We start from the raw sequence: 19316 nt of genomic DNA, 5'->3' as shown, positions 1-19316 counted from the left end.
TCTTTTCCCTCCACATAACCTTTTATGACTGGTATGCATTTTTGTCTTTCCCTCCACATAACCTTTTATGACTGGTTCACATTTTTGGGGGTGTCCTGGGGGGATATGTGGCCACACCTTGGTGCCCCCATGGTGCTCCTGCTCAGTCAGAGCTGTGCTCTGCGTGTCACTCCGTGCTTTGAGAGATGACCCTATGCAGCTATGGCACCAGTTAGTTGTGTTGACACAGGTGTGCGTCCTCTGTGCTCTGGGGATACTGGGAGAGCTTATTACAGCAGGACAGGCACATTCCAAGGGTCACCCGAGGAGACACAGCACTAGCTCATCAGTGGCATGTGCTGGGAAAGCACAGCCCAGCTTTTGAGGGCCAGGGGTGTTACAGGTTTAGAGGGAACTCCTCTACGTGTTCTGTTCTAGGACTGTATTATAATAATGGTGGTATTTACAGAAAAGAAACCCAGCCTTCTATAAATTGTTACCTTTGTCCTCATATCACAGCCTTGGAATTCACAGCATACCAAAAAACACAGGGAAAAGTTGGTTCACCCCCCACCCCCCATGTTTATAAACTCTAGGATAGATATGCAGAACACATGAGAAAATAAAGGTCAATCCCTGCAAAGAGTAGGTCTGTGTTAAGCATGACACCTGCAGTATTTTTGTGCTGAGCGTAACACCTGCAGTACTTCTGTGTTAAACATGGCACCTGCAGTATTTGTGTTAAACATGGCACCTGCAGTATTTGTGTTAAACATGGCACCTCCAATATTTCTCTCTCACACCAATTCTCTACAGGACTGTGCACACCAGTGACATGGATCAGAATGTTTCAGTAGCAAAGAAAGTGTCATTATAAGAGAATTAACTAACAAATTCAGCTACAGCCAGCACTCTAAGGAACCAGCTTTAGAGCATGGCCATTGCGTTGACAACTTGCTGTTTTGATATCTGAGGCTGTTACTGAAGTCACAGACTGAATACAGAACCAAACAATTCAGGATTTGGCTCCTGCGGATCAAAAATATGCATCTGCTGACGTTAGAATTAACGAGCCAAGCAAAAAGAAAGGGGTGTTTCTTTGTTTAATTTACAACAATTAAATAAAATCCAGGATCTAAATGTTCCCTTGGGAAGGTACAGTTGCAACTACATTGTTTACACTTAATTGCAAGCACTGAAAAAGTTATTTGCACTTCTCCAACACTGAAAATTTTGGTTTTAATTCTTAATCTTCCAGACAGTTATGCTGCAGAGCTTACTAACTCAAGCAATTTAAAGTGCATGCATTTCTGGAAGGATGGACAGTTTTAAGGATAACAGGAAGAGAGTTAAGCACCATTTGTTTAATGAAGGGTACATTAGGTCATATCTTGTGTAAAAGCAGACCGTACATCACTGTAGAACGGGATACATAATTTCTTCAAACTTGATTTTGTTTCTGATAATATATCACAACGAGGTACATGCATAAAATAACAACAAAACATATTAATTGCAAAGTTTACTTTAATTAAACCTTTTTAATGATACACAGTACAATGTATCCACTACGTTGCTAAAATTCACAACAAAAGCAGGTTTTATATGTTTAAAAATACTTTTCATAATAAATTCATAAATAGATGAAGGTAAAGTATAAAAAATTACCGTAGTATGCAAGCTTGCTCCCTTGTCTCCTCATATTCCAAGTGATCTAGACAGTATTGTGATAAGAAAGTTTCAAAGCAAAACAGTTACTGATGATTAGAAATGTACAGCTGGCATCTCTTGAAGGAACCTTGAAAAACAGCAACACATTTGTGCTAGAAAATGCAGAATCATTTTAACACTGTTATCATCCAAACCCCTCAGATAATTTTGGAATGCAGTGAATGAATTCAATATGAATTAGAGATTTTCACCTTCTCCCCAACAGGTGTGTGAGCCAGCCTGGCTGGAATGCTCCCTGTCTCTGGAGTTGTGGGCTTTGTACCTGTTAAATCACAGAGTGAGGCACAGAAGAGGGAAAAGCTGGTTGACAGCACTGAGCATATCTGACTGTAAGAAATTTCTCCTTACAGACTTAGAAAATAGAAATCTTTAAAAACACTTACAAATAACTAAATTCACCTTCTGCTCAGTAGATGTCTGTATCTACTTTATGTCTGGCAGGCAGGACAGGGTCTGGTCTCATCCCTTGGCCTCCCCAGGTTTGGGAATGGTATGTGTGTGTCACACCATTCCAACACAACTCTGGGGAATCCCTGATCCTACACCACCAAACCCTCAGCAATATTATCATTCTCTCAAGAAAACATATATAGCATTTTATTTTGTCAAGTATCAAACTACTCTTCACACCTAGAATAATCTATTTTAATATCACTTATAAAGGGGAAAAATGCTTCCTTATGCACAGCATTTAGGGAATGAACATGAAAAATGTAGAATAATCAGGATGCTCTGCCTTTCACATTAATGTTTTTTTTCTTTGATTCCCTTTAGTGCAAAACCACTTCCATAAAAGTTCTGTGCTTTTTTTGTAATGGTACCAAGATGCTTTTGAAGACGTTGACAGGCATCTGTCTGCAGCTTTAATGTCTCTGAAAATGCAGCTCTTGGCTCACTTTTAAAAAATACCTTCAAGTTGTCAAGACAAGTTTGCATGCCGTGTTCAGAGGACAGCCTTCCATACCCTTGTTTTCACATACGATAGTGTAGGTACCCAAAATCACTCCCTCACATCTTCAGAGGAATCCATATTGCTCAGAGCATCTATTGCAGAAGGAAAGGGTGTTGATCATCACATGTTCCACATCCCAGTGCAGTGTAAAGGTGGTTACTAGGAGATTGGCTTTTGGAGATGCACAGATTACGTGGGGCAGGAGCCTTAAAAAGGACAGTTTCTAAGGAAATACAGTCTTCTCTTTGAAGTTTTCCTCTGCTGTTATCTGGAGAATATAATCTTTGTGCCGTAACCTTTTTTTATTGATTGAACAATTAGAAGTTAAAACTGCTAGCTTGCCACAATTTTGGTCTCTTAAGATAAAATTTACAGCAATGTGGATCTTTTTTATCTAGCTGTAGGGGGGAAACTGAGGTTTAAACTCCTACAGAGTAGTTAATGCTAAGGTGTGTGTTTCATATGTTCTTATGAAAGCTTAAATGCTTCATGATAGGAAGGTTAATCCTCATTATTCTGTTAAATTTGAGGTTGAGAAAAAGCACAACGAGTGTCAGCAGTTCACTTGGATAATCTAAAAATGTCCTCCAAAAGAAACATGAAAAGTGACTTTTTAATGATATAGAAAGCCTCAAGAAATTTTTATTAAGGTACAACCTTGGATCTTCTAAAGGTTTTCAAATGGTGTCCTAGGGGAGAGAGACGTTTTTTAACCTCATAATGGAAGGACTAGGTCCTAAATACAACTTTAAGCCAATTTAACAGCTCTCCAAATGTTAAACTCTGTTGTTACCATACACCTAACTAGTTCTTAGCAGACCACTCTTCTTCAGTACAGAAAGCAGTCAAATTTCAGTGGTACAAAAAGCAAAGAGGAAAACCTGTAACTCCTCGAGTAGTGCTTTATTTTACCTTTGGGAAGGAAAGTATCTCCTTTGAACTGAGTAAGCACTGATTGCACCTAACACATTTCATCAGACTAAATCGAAAATCTTCCCTGACTGTTACTCAGGCTTCACTTTCCTCATTCTTGTGAAGTTCTCCTGTTCCCTTGTCTTCCATGGCCACTGACTCACATGGAAAAACAAGACAACTGATGACAGTCTGTTTTCAGTGATGCCTAAAGTTACTTATGTAATACAGGGAACTGCCTTTATCAGCATTCAAGTAATAGAAACCCTTGTTAAAAAAGACACAGTGAAAAAAACCCTGCAACCCTTTTATGCTTCAAAGGATTATTTTTAAAGTGCATTTTAACATATTTCAGTCACCTGAAGATGTCATACTAAGATCAGGACAGGAGAGTATCCTGGCTATTTTTATCTAACCTCTGGCAACAATTCTGTGGAGAGCAACTATATATTTGGGTTGGTTTGATTCTGTAACCCTGCTCTTTTCCAAGTAAACTAAACTGAAATGATAAAGAAGATGCAGAGGGCTAACCTTGTGCTGGAAACCAGAACATCCAGCTGTGGAATAGTTGGAGTTTTTCCTAAAGTATGCAGCGGAGATTGCAATGAAATGCTTCCATCTGAGATTTTTTGCTCCATAACCCAGTTCAATAATCTAATGTTATCTGGCCAGTAAAAACCAAGATACCCAGGAGGCTGCTTCTCTAACTAAAATCAGCACTACTACAGACAGTACAAAAATCAAACTGAGACAGCATTTCCCAAATCTATGAATCCCTTCTTACGGCATGGAAAAGAACTGTCAAATCTAAGAACAGCCCCATCATCAAGGACTCTGCTCTATGACTCTTAAAGTCACTATACTTCATATAACTGTAGTAAAATATTAATCTACATTAACAACCTGGCATCTTTTATTGCCTAATTTGTAAATACAGAATGCCTTTTAGTTGATAAAACAATCTAGTATCATTTGAGCAAGGAAAATTAAGTGGTTAGGGTGATTAGCCCAAACTTTGGGATTCGTTTCCTTTCAGTTCCAAGAACCACCATTCTGTGAGAATGCCTGACAGGGGTTAGACTGAGCACTCCCCATCGCTGGAAGGTACCAGAGGGAGAGGAACTTTATTTTTCAGGTTCACAAAGCATGTATTGTTCTCACTTCATTTTCCTCCAGCACACTGTTTGCCCAAAATAATAGGGTAAACTTCAGTGGTCTGTTAATATATAAATGTTTTGGCAGCAGGATAGGTAAAGAGAAACCACTTCTACTGAGGAAATAACATATTAATTCATCTTGATTTAAAGAGACTTTCATTGTACCATTGAGTAAAACAATCCCACAAAGAGAAACTAAGGATATTTTACCTCCCAGTTCCCTCAGGACTGGTGTGAGACAGCAGAAGACATTCAAATGGTCCCCTGGCTGGGACTGAGATGAACAGAGTGTCAGTCTCAGTGGGCCAATGGATCCTGGGGCAAACCGAGGGAAGGCTTTAATGGTATTTAGGGAGTTACTGTGTGGGTGGATCAACACTGTGAGGTACCACTGCAGCAGTGCAGGTATATTGCAGCTCTGTTCTTCAAATCAGTATGAGTTTTAATGGCAAAGAAAGAAAATGAGCAAGAGCTCCACTTTGGTGAAGTTCTTGGAAATCTATTAGCAGTATTAGCTGGGCTTCATTTAGTTTGCAATGTTACCTACCAAAACAACCTGCTTTCCACTCCAGTGAGAGGGATAAAATCATTAGGACATTTCCTCTGATCTTAAGTATTTTCAATTTTTTTTCAAATTTTGTTTTGCAAAGCCAATGTTAGCAGGTTTCTGGGCTGACATATATTTGGATTGTATTTACAAAATTCTAAATATTTGTACAAGTTCCATCCGTGATGATGGATTGGATGAGTAACTGGAGATGAAATTAGCTTAAAACAAAATCAATACAAAGGGTAACAAAGCCCATGCTCCTGGGAACCATTGTGCTGATGATTTCATTTCAGTATTTGCCTCTGCATTCCACTCCCAAGTGTTACAAGGCAGGGATCAACGTCCCCTTCTGTGCTTTTGTAATATTTTTGCACTGCCAAAAATAAATGATAAATACTAATGCAAACACATGGTCAGCCAAGGAGATCTGCTTAAAAGCAATTACTGCACCATACTCTCGTTAATGTTCAACTGCCAGTAAACAGGTTTCTTGGCAAATGTTTATGCTGTGAACTCTGAACATGCACTACTGAATTATTCACTCGATGTACATCAGTGCACATTTGTAAGATCTGAAACTCAAGTTTTTACCTGTAAATCGCAGGTTTATAGCTACTCTCTTCTCCCAGGTACCCTTTTGGTTTCAATAGGATTAGTGGAACTAAACCAACAGCACTGTCTTCCTAATGTTTGAATTACACAGCTGGGTGTGAGTTACAGGTTTAGGAAAGTCTTCAGCAGGGCAGTGAAAAGCTCTAAGTTACACTTACTGTTCATTTTGCTCAAGAAGCTCTCAGTCTAGTGAGTGCTGTGCTACTGCAATGGACAGAGAAAAGGTTTGGTTATCAAAATAAACCTGAACTACTCACAGCCTGAGCACCGTCACTCATAGCTGCCCCTAACTAAAAAATAAACCAGGCCTTCAGTCTATTTCTTTGTTCCCTTGTGCTCAGTTAGGAGGGCATGCAAACTTGTATTACACTTGTTACAACATAGAAGAGCCAAAAGACAAAACTGATAGCAAGCCAGAGTCTTAGTTTTCTACAGCAAAATGCAAACTAATCAGAATCGGTGCCTTCACAGCAAACAAGTCCCTGCTGCTGCATTGCATGTTTTGTGACTGAACCAGAATAACCTGCAGACAGCGTCTCAACCTTCAAGGGTAGTTTAAGAGAAACATCCAGGTAAATTGTAAGGAGAAGCATAGTGCCTAGGCTAATTCTACTTATTTACTAAACAAACCTCCAAACTAAGAAAATGAATCAATAACTCCTTCTCTTCATCTACCGTAAAAACACAATCATTCACTGACTGCACTGGAAGCAGGATTTCAGTTCATTTTGCACCTTGTTCCAGTTTTCCATGAGTTACTATGTAAACTATGGATTTCAGTCTGAGTAGCAGCAATACTGTTCTTAAATGCGTGTGAATTTTTATCAGCATTAAATAATTTGGCACTAATCCTGCAAATAGTGGGAGGCTGAGCTTATCTGGGGGTCCATGTTCACGCACACAGAACTGCAGGACTATGACCTACACACGTAAACTGTAACGTATCATGACACAAAGTCAAATGCTTCTGAGTATTCTCTATCTCAGGACCATCTAACCAGGAGAAAGAGCACTCACCAGGACCGAGTTTCAGCTTGGACTGTCTTCACAGTTGCTCCTGAGAGTAGGATAGATGGAGTACACTAACAAATCCAGAGTTTGGACAATTCTCATTTTCAGTGCCTAGCCGGACAACTTATTGCCTGTTATCTTTGGATGTAGGAGAGATGGGAATGTCCTGGAAAACTATCCAAAAATACTACCAAATACTGCAGGTCAGCCTGCTCTTCCACATAAAATATTAGAATTGTGAAAACTATACCAATTGAAAAAGGTAAGGCCCTTTCACTCTCTTAAAACTGTAAAACCTGAAAACTAACCCCTCAGATTAGAAGCAAATAGGCTACAAAGCATATGTTACTCCTCAATTATCTACCTCATAGTTTAAAAAACCAGAAAGACCAGAGAATGGTTTAATATTTTCTACAGGAAGATGAGTAGTATTAAAATTAGTATCCATTAGCCCTTTCCTAAGTCTTCCTAATTTTCATGCCACTGGATATGTTGAATGGCTAAACTGGTGCAGCCCTAGTAGCAAAACAATTCAAGTCCTTTTTGATCAAGATTTTTCAAAAGAGACAAATGATGACTTGAAGTGTGTGCTTTCTGAAAATGAGCTCCTTCATCTTATCAGGATTGCAAAGATCACTTGCCATCCCTGAACACCACTGCTTTACTGGCAGAGTTAAAAATCTTCCTGCTCCTGCTCCCTTTTTGTAAGGTGCCTGAGCGTAAACCCAGAGGATGCTGCCATCAGTACTTCAGCTGCACCTACCACACACTACAGAGCCAAATCTGAAAGAACTGGGTGTAGCTGGAGTATTAAATCAATTTTACTTAACAATGCAGACTTTTGATCAACAATGAAAGATTTTTTCTGATGAATGTTTTCATGAAATGAAAAGCAACTGGTAACTTGCGATAGGGAGAGGGAAACATTTGGGTTCAAAGTTGGGAGGGAATCACTCAAAAAGACGCTGGTTTCTCAAAGCTAAGAAGTTGCAATGCATGCAGTTTACAGCTACTCTGAGCTCTTCTTTCCCATTATATGCCCATCTGGTATTTAAAGAGATGGTTTAAAAAACAAAACCAATACAAAAATCAAATCCACTTATGCCACTTAAGCAATGAACACTCGGGTAACATAATGTCAAATGTATGACCAGAATTAACCCTGTAAATGACCATTAGGCACATGGCAAGAGGTCGTGACTACAGTCAGCTCAAAGTTTCTCCAGTTCCTGTTTCCAGTGGTGCAGGTCTTGAACTGTGAAATGAAATTATGAGACCTGAGGGCAAAACCTCAGTGATACCCACTAGGAAAAAGGAGCTATCACTGTGCAAATAATAACAAATGAAATGCATCTACCCTCTCCTCGAGGCTGTATAGAAATAACTACCCTAGTCTAATCCTGCTTGACAGTAAGTCGTGATATTGCTCGGGCTGATTTTGCTTCTGTTAAAATGATAACTTAAAATCATCACAAAACCTGAGAGAAGGCTCCCCCACCTGGGCCTGTTCCACAGTAACTAGCAGTCTATGCCCTAGGACAGGTACCTGCTATTTGGTCCTGTAATCAAAATGCTGGGGATTATGTCACTTGAAATACCTTTATCAAAGACATCGTCACTTTTTGGTCACTAGTGGAGTGCTGAGGATTTCAAGAGACATTGTCAAGATTGCTTTTTTCAAAAGGGACCTCCTTTGCCAACAGTCCCGTGCTAAATGTTTCAGAACTTTGGCTTTGCATGTCTCTTCCCCAGCCACCTGTCTCCCCACCCCACATCACCAGTTGAAAGCTGTTTCCGCCATTTTTGTAACTCATATGAAGGTTACAGAAAATAAAACAGTGGGGACAAATGTTAAGTAAGTTTTTCAGAGGGTTTGACTTTCAGGACTACCTCTCAAAAGTCCCTTTTTAAAAATAAGACACCAAAGCAAACAGGATTGTGTCTAACTTCTACAAAATTGCTGGTTTCACAGGAGGAGGAGAGTATGGCTACCATGCTACTCAGCATTAGGGTGAAGCACCATCTAAATTCCGGTAAAGTCAGGGATATCACCTAGCTCTTATCAGCAACCACACCCCCAGCCTTCCACAACGTCTTTGCTGTCCAGCTTGATGCTGTCAGTGTTCTTCTCACTGAACATGGGCCCGCCGTGCCTCATCATGAGCTCCGTGGCCATCTTCACAAACGCCTCCTCCACGTTGCTGGAGTCCTTCGCAGAGGTCTCGATGGCACAGATGATATTGTCATAGTGTTCAGCCAGGCTCTGGGCCTCTTCTAGCTGAACCTCTCGAAGGTCACTTAGGTCAGACTTGTTTCCTGGGAGGGAAGGAAACAACAGAGTAATTTATAATGACTGTTTATGCCACAGGAAGTGTGTAGCTGGAGGTTCTCCGGTTGCCCAGGGAAGCTGCAGGATTTCCAGTCATGGGGGTTTTCAGAATTTGACTGAAAAGGCCCTCACCAACCTGCCATTGGCCTCGCTCTGAGCAGGAGGTTGGAGCTCATGAACCCCTTCCATAATCTCATGAACCCCTTCCAACTTGTATTTCTGTGTGACTCATAGGACAGAAAAAGTAACTGAACAGTGGTGGCTGTAGACCTTAACAAAATTAAAATGGGCTAGAAATGAAAGCTGAAACCATCTTGTGAAAGCAGCAGCTGTCTGCTGGGCCCTAGGGAAATCAGAATAGTACTGCTGTTCCATTAGCAGGTCTAATGGACGTGGCCCCGAGAGCCACATCTGAGTCCAAAACATTGGGGCTGGGAAGCAGAACTTCCAGCAGAGAACTGACACGCCTTGACTGCCCCAAAGGCCTTCCAAAATCCCCTGTCTGCTGAAGCGTGTGGGTGTTCCTGTGCTTGCTATGACAGAGCTTCTCTAGGCCCTGAAAACCTTGGGATCTTTATCATGAGAACATCTCCACAGCAGCTGTGCCTCAGAACCTGGAAATCCAGGAGATGCAAAGGATTCAAAGCTGTCTACTTCTTAACATAAGTTAATCAAAGCAAAACATTTCTGTTTGGATGAATCAGTGTTTTCTAATTAAAAAAAATTGGTCATATTTCCAATCAGATCTATTGCTTGCATCTTAACTTCAACCAGAAATAAAACTTCTAACCACCCTAAACAAGTATTGCAAATAATTACATTGAGCAGTAGTAGGCTGCAGTGCTGGTGTGAATGTTTTCAACTCACCAATCAGTAACTGCACTATGCTGGAGCCGGCGTACTTCCTGACATCCTCGATCCAGCGAGGGATGGACAGGAAGGAGCCCCTCTTGCTGATGTCGTAGGCCAGGATGGCCCCGTTGGCGCTGCGATAGTAACTCTGCGTGATGGTGCGGAACCTCTCCTGGCCGGCCGTGTCCCAGATCTGCAGCTGGATGAAACAGGGACAGTGAGACACGGGCCAGCCAGCTCTGCTGGACCCAGGGACAGCACCCCAGATCACTCTCCTGTGTAAATAATGAATTCTGGCACCACATTTTTCTAGTCTTTTGTTCATGATTGAAGGATGATGACAATATATGCTTGAGAACCGTGATATAAACATACACATATGTAATACATGCTGAGAACTTAGCTGCTGAAAGGTTATATCTGTATCAGTTGGGACACACTGTGTTCCTGCAGTGAGCTTCTTCTGTGGCAGATTATGAAATTATCTCTTGTGTGTCCAGCCCTAGCCCTTTGTCACCTCCTCTAGCACAGTCAGCAGAACAAGATGTTCCCCCATAGCAAAGCCACTCCAGTTCATCTGGTGTGTCACTGAAACTACAGGTGGTTTTTCAGTGGAATATCATCTGTGGCACTGCTGTGGGTTTGCCAGTTCTGCTACGGGGGCAGGAACGACTGGGGCAGGATGTGCTCACATCACCTGAGAGCACTGATGCTGTTTCAGAAGGAAATATGAGACAATTCAAAGAATATAGATAAAAGTGTATAAATGAAAAGCCAGCAATTCTAGGTTTCAGTAAGGTCAAAGATCGAGTCAGGCTAGTCGCCTGTCCTTTTCCAGGTGGAAGAACAGACATTACACTAGGGCAGGAAGAAGAAATGCTTGGCTTACACACTTTTGTCCAAATCCAGCAGCATGAGAATTATGAGTTTAGTATCAGGGTTTGAGTTCTCAGTACTAGATGTTCCAGAGGAAGAAGCCAAATAACTCAGAGTGGACAAACACAATATCCTGCTCATAGGGAAAATGTCTTTCTAAATCCTCTTGTTTTATAGGTTGTCTAATGTCCTGGAATATGACGGCTTATAGTCCAGGATCTTTTAATCTGAAGTAACTGTGGATGTTCTCATCTTCCATATAAATCTCTAATCCTTTTTGAATCTTTCAAAGCTCTTGTCTTCAACACACAGTAGCAATGAAACCAAAGAATTTCCTTTTATAAATTTTATATTTTCAGTCCCTCTGTTGTACTTTCACTTCTCTATCCCAAATGATAAATGAGAGACCACTGCTTGTCTTTTTGTGCCATTCCTTATACTTTGCATCTCTTCTTATGAGACAGAGCATAAGCAAATACTTCTGGGGTTTTTAATCCTCCCAAAGTGTGGACCTGTTATTTATTGTTTCCCCCCTCTCTCAACCTCCTTATTTTAAAGACCTGACACAATACAATGTATCAGTGATATTTTACATCAAATAATATGGAATCATTTATTTATTTATTTATTTTGCACAATAGCATTTTCTTTCTATCTTCTGACTCCTGCATTTTTGAGCAGTAACTTTCCCTTTGGAAAAGGCTGTACTGATGAGATCTCATTTCCTGTGCCAACCAAGCATTTAGATCCCAAATGATACATGTACAGCTTAAAAGGAACCAACCCAATGAAAAAGGACTTCTCAGTTCTGGTAAGAGCTTTCTCAGAGAAGGGGAAAGGACTGTAATGGACTCAGAAAACCACAAAGTAATGATTATTAATGGAACAGATAATGATTCAGAGCAGTCAGCAGCAATTACTGGAGACAGGGAAGTTCAGGACAGGTTTATGTACAATCTCTGCACTCAAGTCTCCCCACTAGACCTTTGTGTCTGTTACATAGTTTTAAATCTCAGTACTTGATTAGGTCAAGTGCAAAACAAGACTAATGATGATTACTCAACGCTTGGGAGAGGTCTGAGTGATTCTGTGCATACAGACAAGTTAGAAAGTTTTTAAATTAAAAAATAAAATTGTTTGAGCTCATACTTTTCACATGGTATAAATGGAAGTGTAGAGTGACTCAGCAAGCCAGTGCTATATGCTGGATTTTGAAAACCTCTGTATAAGTACACTCCATGAGAATCACAGAATCACTGAGGTTGGGACAGATTTTGGGAGGTGACAAAGCCAACTGCTTTTAAGTGGAGTCAAAACTTAGTTCTTCCAGACAGAATTGGTCCATGATTTTCCCAGGGACCAAAATGAATCTGACCAGCCATTCCAGGATTTCTTGCCCTTTCTGAAGATGAGTACAACATTTGTCTTTCTCTGGTCCTTCCCAATTTCTGCAGTAGTGACAGAACAACCTCAAAATGTCACCAGCGAGATCTCACAGCACTCCCCTACACATTTAACTCAAACATTTGTGTCTTGTGTTCACAGGACTAAATGTACAAAGTTGCTGAAGCCTTCAGAGTCCTGCTGGGAACAGCAGAGAGCACAGTTTTGACCTTCTCAGGAGCTCAAACAGCACGCAAGAGCAAACAAGAGCACCTGTCCTCCCAGTCCACATCCTCTGGGTAAGCTCAGGCACTTGAGTTTTGTGCTCCCCTACTTGTCACTCCTCTTGTGTAAGGATTCTGAATCATGTAGCTTATTATATGATCTTCAGTTTGTGGGGCTTTGCTCTCCTTGCTGAGGCTCCAGGATGTATTAGACCCTGAGCAGATACCTTCTTTGCAAACACACACAGCAGCTGGCACAGTGTCTGTCCCTGTTCCATCACCTCTGTGGGCAGAGGGAGCCAGGTGAGTGCTCCCTGTTCCAGGGAAAATCACCCACATATAGGCACAGTTTAACGACTGGTTTACGCCAAGACAAGGCAATACTGTCAGCAAGGGCTTCCCACAATTTGGAAGCTTGAAAACCTGTCCTGTCACACTGTTTGAAGTTTGAATAACTGTCTTATCTTAAATCATTAAGAATAGACACTGCAGACACAGCAAGTACTACAAAACAGATGACTTAATTTAAAGCAAGTTGTATTTCTAAGGGCAAAGTATGGCTAGTTTGCTTGGCAGCATCTTTAGAAAACTCCCAGAAAAATATTTCCATATAGCATTGATCAATCTAATGCATGATAAAAAAAATATAATTTAAGTCATTACAAAAATACCAGTTCTGATCCTAAGTAAACACTATTTTCTCCAGCAGGTGCACAGAGATTCATTTCAAATTCTATTCAAAAAGAAACATGACAACTATATGTAAATACCAATCACAACTGTAATTTAAAATAGCCATTTTGTAGTAAAATTTTTATATAGTCTTTCTGTTACACTATATTTACAAGCATTTAACTCTTGACAAGAATAACAATTACAAATTCCTTGGAAAAAGTATAGTCTTAGTATTTCTCGTTCAAAAGTCCCTCAGTGTAGCTTAACTGTTAAAATCAAATACCAAATGAACTGTACTAGCCACAGGTTACCAAAAAAGATGTGATCATGTATTCTATTGTATTAGTATATGACATGCAGTATATGACACGAAGTCCTTAATTATTTATTTCCTCGATTTAAGTGCTTCAGCTTTGTAAATAACATGATAGAAGCCACATCTGTCACTCAGTAACCTTTTGAAGCAACTCCTGATTTTGTCATTACTTTCACAACAATTTTGGTGTGAGAAAGACAGAAGGTGGGATTGCTGGAGAACTGTGTTGTATTCATCTGAGGATACTACGAAAAAACATCTATGAAACAAAAGATTGGTGCCAGGCCTTCAAGGGGACCATCAGTAGTAACCAGGGAGGACAGGATAAAAACCAGGGAAAAAGTACCCATTGTCCAGAAGGAATATGACAGAATACTCCAAGTGAACAAAGACAAGGAGCCACCTTTCTTGTGCTAATTGTTTCACTATTGAATACACATTTACTTACAAAAGGTGTATTATTTTGATCCGCTCTGAGCTTCGAAATTTTTGGACAGCAGAGCCCATAGCACTGGCTGGCACTGAACAGCACAGTGCTGAACTATTATCTCTTGTAAGAATTTTCATGACTCCATATAATCCCCATAAATACATTAGACATAGTCTTGACCATCTTCTTCTGTTTGCTTTCTCATCTTTTCCTGTTGAGGAGGAGCCCTCGGGGAGTGTATGGCACTGCCCCTCCCAGGGGTGCAGGATGTGTGAGTGGCTGGGAGCAGCTGTGCTGGAGAGGCCCTGGGGGTCCTTGCAGACAGCTGAACGGGAGCCAGCATTCCTGGCAGCAGCATCCCGAGCTGTAGGCACAGGAGGGATGGACACACCTGGGAGCTGCTGCCCAGAACCCACAGGCAGGGTGCCACGGACACAGGGCCAAGCCCTTCACGGTGGGACAGGAGAGAAAAACTGAAACAAGGATGTGTCAACTGGATGTACTGAGGAAAATAGGTGGTAACATTTATGGTGGGTCTCTGGAAGATCATTCTGGGAAATGATCCCAGAATGCAGAAAGCAGGTCTTGAACTACAGGAACAGAGTGGTGAAAACGGTGAGTGACAGGTTGACCAAAGAGCATCGTAAACAAGCATTATCCAATGGGTCATGTGGATTCTTCTTGCATTGGTGAACATATTGTTTATCAAAGGTTAATGCTTAACAGATGGCCTCAAGACACACTAAATAATTTCTCCCTCCCTTACTTCATACATAATTTATTAAGTACTCTCCTGATTCTTCTAAAGTATCACAGGAGTTCAGTTTTGCTTCTGAAGCAGCATAAGCAATAAGTAAGTACATCCTACAGCTGATATCTTTCTTTACAAAAATAGAAATGTCACTTTTGTGACAATATAGCAACTTCCATAAAATCTCCCAGCAGTGAAATACTGGACACAAAGACTGTGCTAAAAGAATCTTAACCAACTGACCGTGTCTGAATCCTGTCATCTCAAATGGCAAACAGCAACATACATTTCTGTAGGCTGGCAAATCACAAACACTTGCTCCTAAAAACACTTACTGGAAGTCTTGCAACTTCATCTACGCAGTTTTTCCCAGAAGCAACATCTCTATGGCAGTGTATTTCAATTTAAAGTGATATTCTTACACAGGATGAACTGCTCCATTCAACTGTTTCCCTACAGAATTTTCAGAGAATGAGGAATCCTTGTTTGATGGGAATGCAGTATTTCCATTTACTCCAGACTTGTATGTGTCCAAGTAGCTGACAGAGAGCTACACTTCCTCTGAATATCAAATAATATTACTTCCATGTAATAACCAATTGCTCTGCCTGTATTTGTTTAGCAACATTATTAAATCAACAGTCAGGGGACAAGACAGTTAACAAGTCATAACTTTATATTACTTGTAATTTGGCCAGATAATGACACATTACATTTTGGCCCATTATTAAAGGAATATAGTTTACAGCCATGAGGCCTGAATAAAAGCCAATAATCTTGATAACATATGGGCTGGAAAAGCTTGGAAATTAAAAAGTGCAATGATACATGAAGAAGTATTTTCTATAAAAGGAATGTGTTTTCAACTGTTCTTCTGCCACTTTCTGAAACACATACTGAGAGAGAAAAACTACGGCATTGAGGACAAAAATATTCAGTTTATGTAAAATACTACTGCATAAAGTAGACATTAAAGATGCTCAATTAATTTATCAGTTCCCTGGAGGTAATTCATTAAAAGAAAAGGAATTTTGTTATTACTAACCATGATTTATGGACTTGGACTTAGGAATGTCCTTGCCTATCATTATGTAAAATCTTGATTCCAGCATTTTATAAATATCTTTTCTTACAGTGACATAACAGTTACCAAACATATTTGTTCTGTTTGCCAGATTCTTTCTATCACTCAAGTCATTATTTTATCAATAGGACTTCAATCACTGTGCATTAAGTGATTAACATAACTTTTAAACACTTTTAAGTGATTAACAAGACCAACTTTAGGGAACTACAGTCTGTACTCTAGAATTTAGTCAGCTAAGAAGGATGGATTTTAGAGAGAGCACCATACCACAATTTCAAGCAGTTAGACAGCATACAGTAGAGCATATTTTTAAAAGAATATAGACTGCAGACATTTCATAAAGCTGACAGGGAAATTCTGGATACACGCTGGTCAGATTTTGCCTTTGTGACAAAAATCCAGGTGGTCAGCACAGGTAGCTTTGGCTGTGAAGTTCCATTAGTGTGCTACACGTGCAAAATCCCCACCTGGCTCTGTGCCACGGGGCCTTTCAGCTCCAACACCTCCAGGAGCCCCCAGCTCACAGCAGCCAGGCCCAGCAGCTGATGAAGCAGCAGTGTATGAAACTCCACATGAGACACTCGAGGGAATGCAGCTTTAAGGTGCAAGGAAACCTCAAGTTTATAAATAATAAAAAAAGTTATTTGCAGAACCATAACCCTCTGTATCCCAACATGCATCTTTTCCCTTAGCCAACAAAATGAATCAAAAGGAAGTGAGACTTAAAATCCTTGGGCTCCAAATGTTTCAGAAGCATTATGTAACTGTAATGGGAACATTTGAGGCAGAAGGGAGCACTGACACAATTAACCGTAAAATGTTTGTTTCAATCTCAAAATAAGTGTTGGGTCATAATACTATCCTCAGCCTGACTAAAAAGGAACCTTAGGCCACTGGGGATGTGGAGCAAGCAGTGTTCAAAAGCTCCTTGGGACTCTTTTTGTAGACACTTGTTCTGAAGGGACTACTAAAGATGAGCTTATAAAAACGGGGATTTTCTTATTCTTGCAGCATTTGCTAAACAGAAAACAAGTCCCTGCATTCCTTATGAAGGTACTGTCTCGAGCAGCATAAACTCCCAATGATATTGGAGCAGAATCCCCTGCATGCTTTTGTAAGGACCTTTCTCTAAGGTCAAACTTATTTAAACACATCCTGAACATCTCTTGATTTGAGGCATCCCAATCATCAGCTTATGCAAAACCCTTTTAAACCAGTGTGTCTCAGGTGCCTGAGGCAGAAGAATGAGAACCACAGTGCACCTCTCACCCAGCACACGTACGGGCTTGTTTACTAACAGGCTGGGAATGACCTGTGCAGGGAGCTGAAGTGCTCCTCCTGCAGTCACTGTAACCTGCACCTCGGCCACACTTGTACAGCCTGCAACACCCCCCCCACACACACACCTGCCTGCTTTGTCAGGTGGCTCACCAAAGTGTAATAAAATGCCTCCTTATTTTCTGTTTCCAACAGCATGCTGAGCAAACCCACCCAATTAGATGGACTGCTCTGAAATCTCAATCCAACTGGAAAAGCCCAACTTTAACTTCACACCCCCCACACACCCTAAGAGACCAAACAAAAAAATCCCTCTAAGCAAATGTTTTCATTTTCTAGTTGTATGCCTGACTCAGCAGTTGACAAAAATGTCTGTAAGGTAAATCAGCAACAATGTTGCAATAATTTGTCTAAAGTATTCCTCAAAACACTCTTCAATCTGTGCATCCCAATATTTTTTTCTAAGTGGAAGTACTGAACAATCCAAAGAAAAAGAGAGCCTTAAGACCTTGCATTTTCTTATTTTGTTTTTGTTTGTAAAATACTTGGAGATAACCCACAGATTTTTCTACAGACTGACTCCTAATACAGGAATATTCAGGTGTAAGTACTGACAGTGAAAAAAAGCACACCTAGGAACTTTAGCTTATTTCCTGAGCTAGTCCTGCCCTACTCCTGAAATCTCTGGCTGAGACCCCTGGCAGGAGGAACAGACACATTTGTCACTTTTTATGTGCCCAGCATTTAAATGGAGCCAGGTTTCAACCTTAAAGGAGAACCCCCGCTCCTACCAGCTCACTAGAAAGTGCAGGAGAGGGTACTGACAGCACAAACAGAAGAGTTTCCTTTCCAGCTCCTTAGCCCCAGCCAGACACGACAGGAAAAGGTGTCAGAGTACCAAGAATATAAACACCTTTGTTGGGTGCGGAACTTCTAATTCCCCTCTTTTCCTAAAAAAAGTGAGCCTTCCTTCCATTTTCTGTAACTTTCTCTGCTTAATATTCTGCTCACCAAAGTTAATTTATAATAAAAAGATAATAGAGGACTTTGACACTTACTTCAGTAAGTGTTAAAATTCAAGTGCAATTACTGTATTTCTGTGCCACTGGAAGCTTTACAATTCCATGATCTTTTCCAGGCAGTGAGTGCACACAGTGCTTTTTAGTGGGTGAGGAAGTACAGCTGTACGATTCCATTCTGGAGGGGCTGGTGAAGGGATTTATCCCAGCAGCCCCCTACAAACCACAGGTGCTTTAAACCTCTTCTCCCCACTGTTTGCTCACACTTCTGTGCTCAGAGGCCCAGTCTGATGTCGGGAATGTGTGCCACTGACAATCTGAGGAGAGATCCACTGGGTACAGGTCCTACCCTCTTTCTAACCCTAACAACCAGCATGAGAAAAGCAGATGTCAGATTTAGGGTTTACTCGTTCTGGTTTGCGAAGAACTGTAAAAATTGTACTTCCTGTGACACTCTGTAAACAGCGTCTTAAGATGACTTTTAAACACGCCCAATTTAACAACGGCTCCCCCAGCTTCTCTGAATCTGCCCGTTCCACATCCATTGCTGACGGCGTGTCCCGGCGGGGCTCTCTCCCGGCCCGGGGCCACGGCGTGTCCCGGCGGGGCTCTCTCCCGGCCCGGGGCCACGGCGTGTCCCGGCGGGGCTCTCCCCCGGCCCGGCCCGGCCCGGCCCCGAGGCCGCTGCTGCCGCGCCATGGGCGCGCCCGGCCCGCGGGGCTGCTCGGGAGCGGCGCCCGGGGCACCGCGGGGCTCGGTGCGGCCCCGCCGGCCCCGCTCTGCGCCGGGGGCACCGCCGGGCCCGGGGCCGCGCTCACCTTCACCCGCTTGCCCTGGATCTCCAGGCTCTTCATGGTGAAGTCCACGCCGATGGTGCTGCCCTGGCGCTCGGCGAAGGCCCCGGTCTTGAAGCGCTGCACCAGGCAGGTCTTGCCCACGCTGGCGTCCCCGATCAGCACCAGCTTGAAGAGGAAGTCATAGCTCTCCTCGGGGTCGGAGCCGGCGCCCAGCGCAGGCAGCCCGGGCATGGCGGGCGCGCTCCGGCCTCCGCCCGCGGCCGAGGGAGCCGGCTCGGCTCAGCCCCGCTCGGCTGGGCTCGGCTCTGCGCAGCGCCCGCCGCCCGGGCCGAGCGGGACCGCCCCCGCCCCGGCACCGCCCTGGCACCGGCACCGGCACCGGCACCGGCACCGCC

At 42.0% G+C, this 19316-nt stretch overlaps 1 protein-coding gene across 1 annotated transcript; it reads right to left on the bottom strand.

Moving 5' to 3' along the window:
• Nucleotides 1-1495: 1495 nt before the first annotated feature.
• On the bottom strand, nt 1496-19202 carry RAB43 (RAB43, member RAS oncogene family). The gene is made up of 3 exons (XM_032698630.1): nt 18943-19202; nt 10101-10284; nt 1496-9220 (listed from the first exon to the last, which is right to left on the bottom strand). Exons 1-3 carry the CDS (start codon nt 19150-19152, stop codon nt 8967-8969), a joined length of 648 nt encoding a protein of 215 aa, XP_032554521.1. The 5' UTR covers nt 19153-19202; the 3' UTR covers nt 1496-8966.
• Nucleotides 19203-19316: the final 114 nt, after the last annotated feature.

Source organism: Chiroxiphia lanceolata, chromosome 11 (genome assembly GCF_009829145.1).
Source record: "Chiroxiphia lanceolata isolate bChiLan1 chromosome 11, bChiLan1.pri, whole genome shotgun sequence".
Lineage (NCBI taxonomy): Eukaryota > Metazoa > Chordata > Aves > Passeriformes > Pipridae > Chiroxiphia > Chiroxiphia lanceolata.
This window is presented reverse-complemented; position numbering and strand designations above follow the sequence as displayed.

Bases quoted from the DNA above. Each gene is read 5' to 3' on its own strand.
- RAB43 (XM_032698630.1), bottom strand. From the start codon at position 19,152: ATGCCCGGGCTGCCTGCGCTGGGCGCCGGCTCCGACCCCGAGGAGAGC. The intron at 10,285-18,942 runs GTGAGCGCGGCC...TGTTTCATCCAG, and splicing joins TCCAGGGCAAGCGGGTGAAG to CTGCAGATCTGGGACACGGC. The intron at 9,221-10,100 runs GTGAGTTGAAAA...CTTCCCTCCCAG, and splicing joins CATAGTGCAGTTACTGATTG to GAAACAAGTCTGACCTAAGT.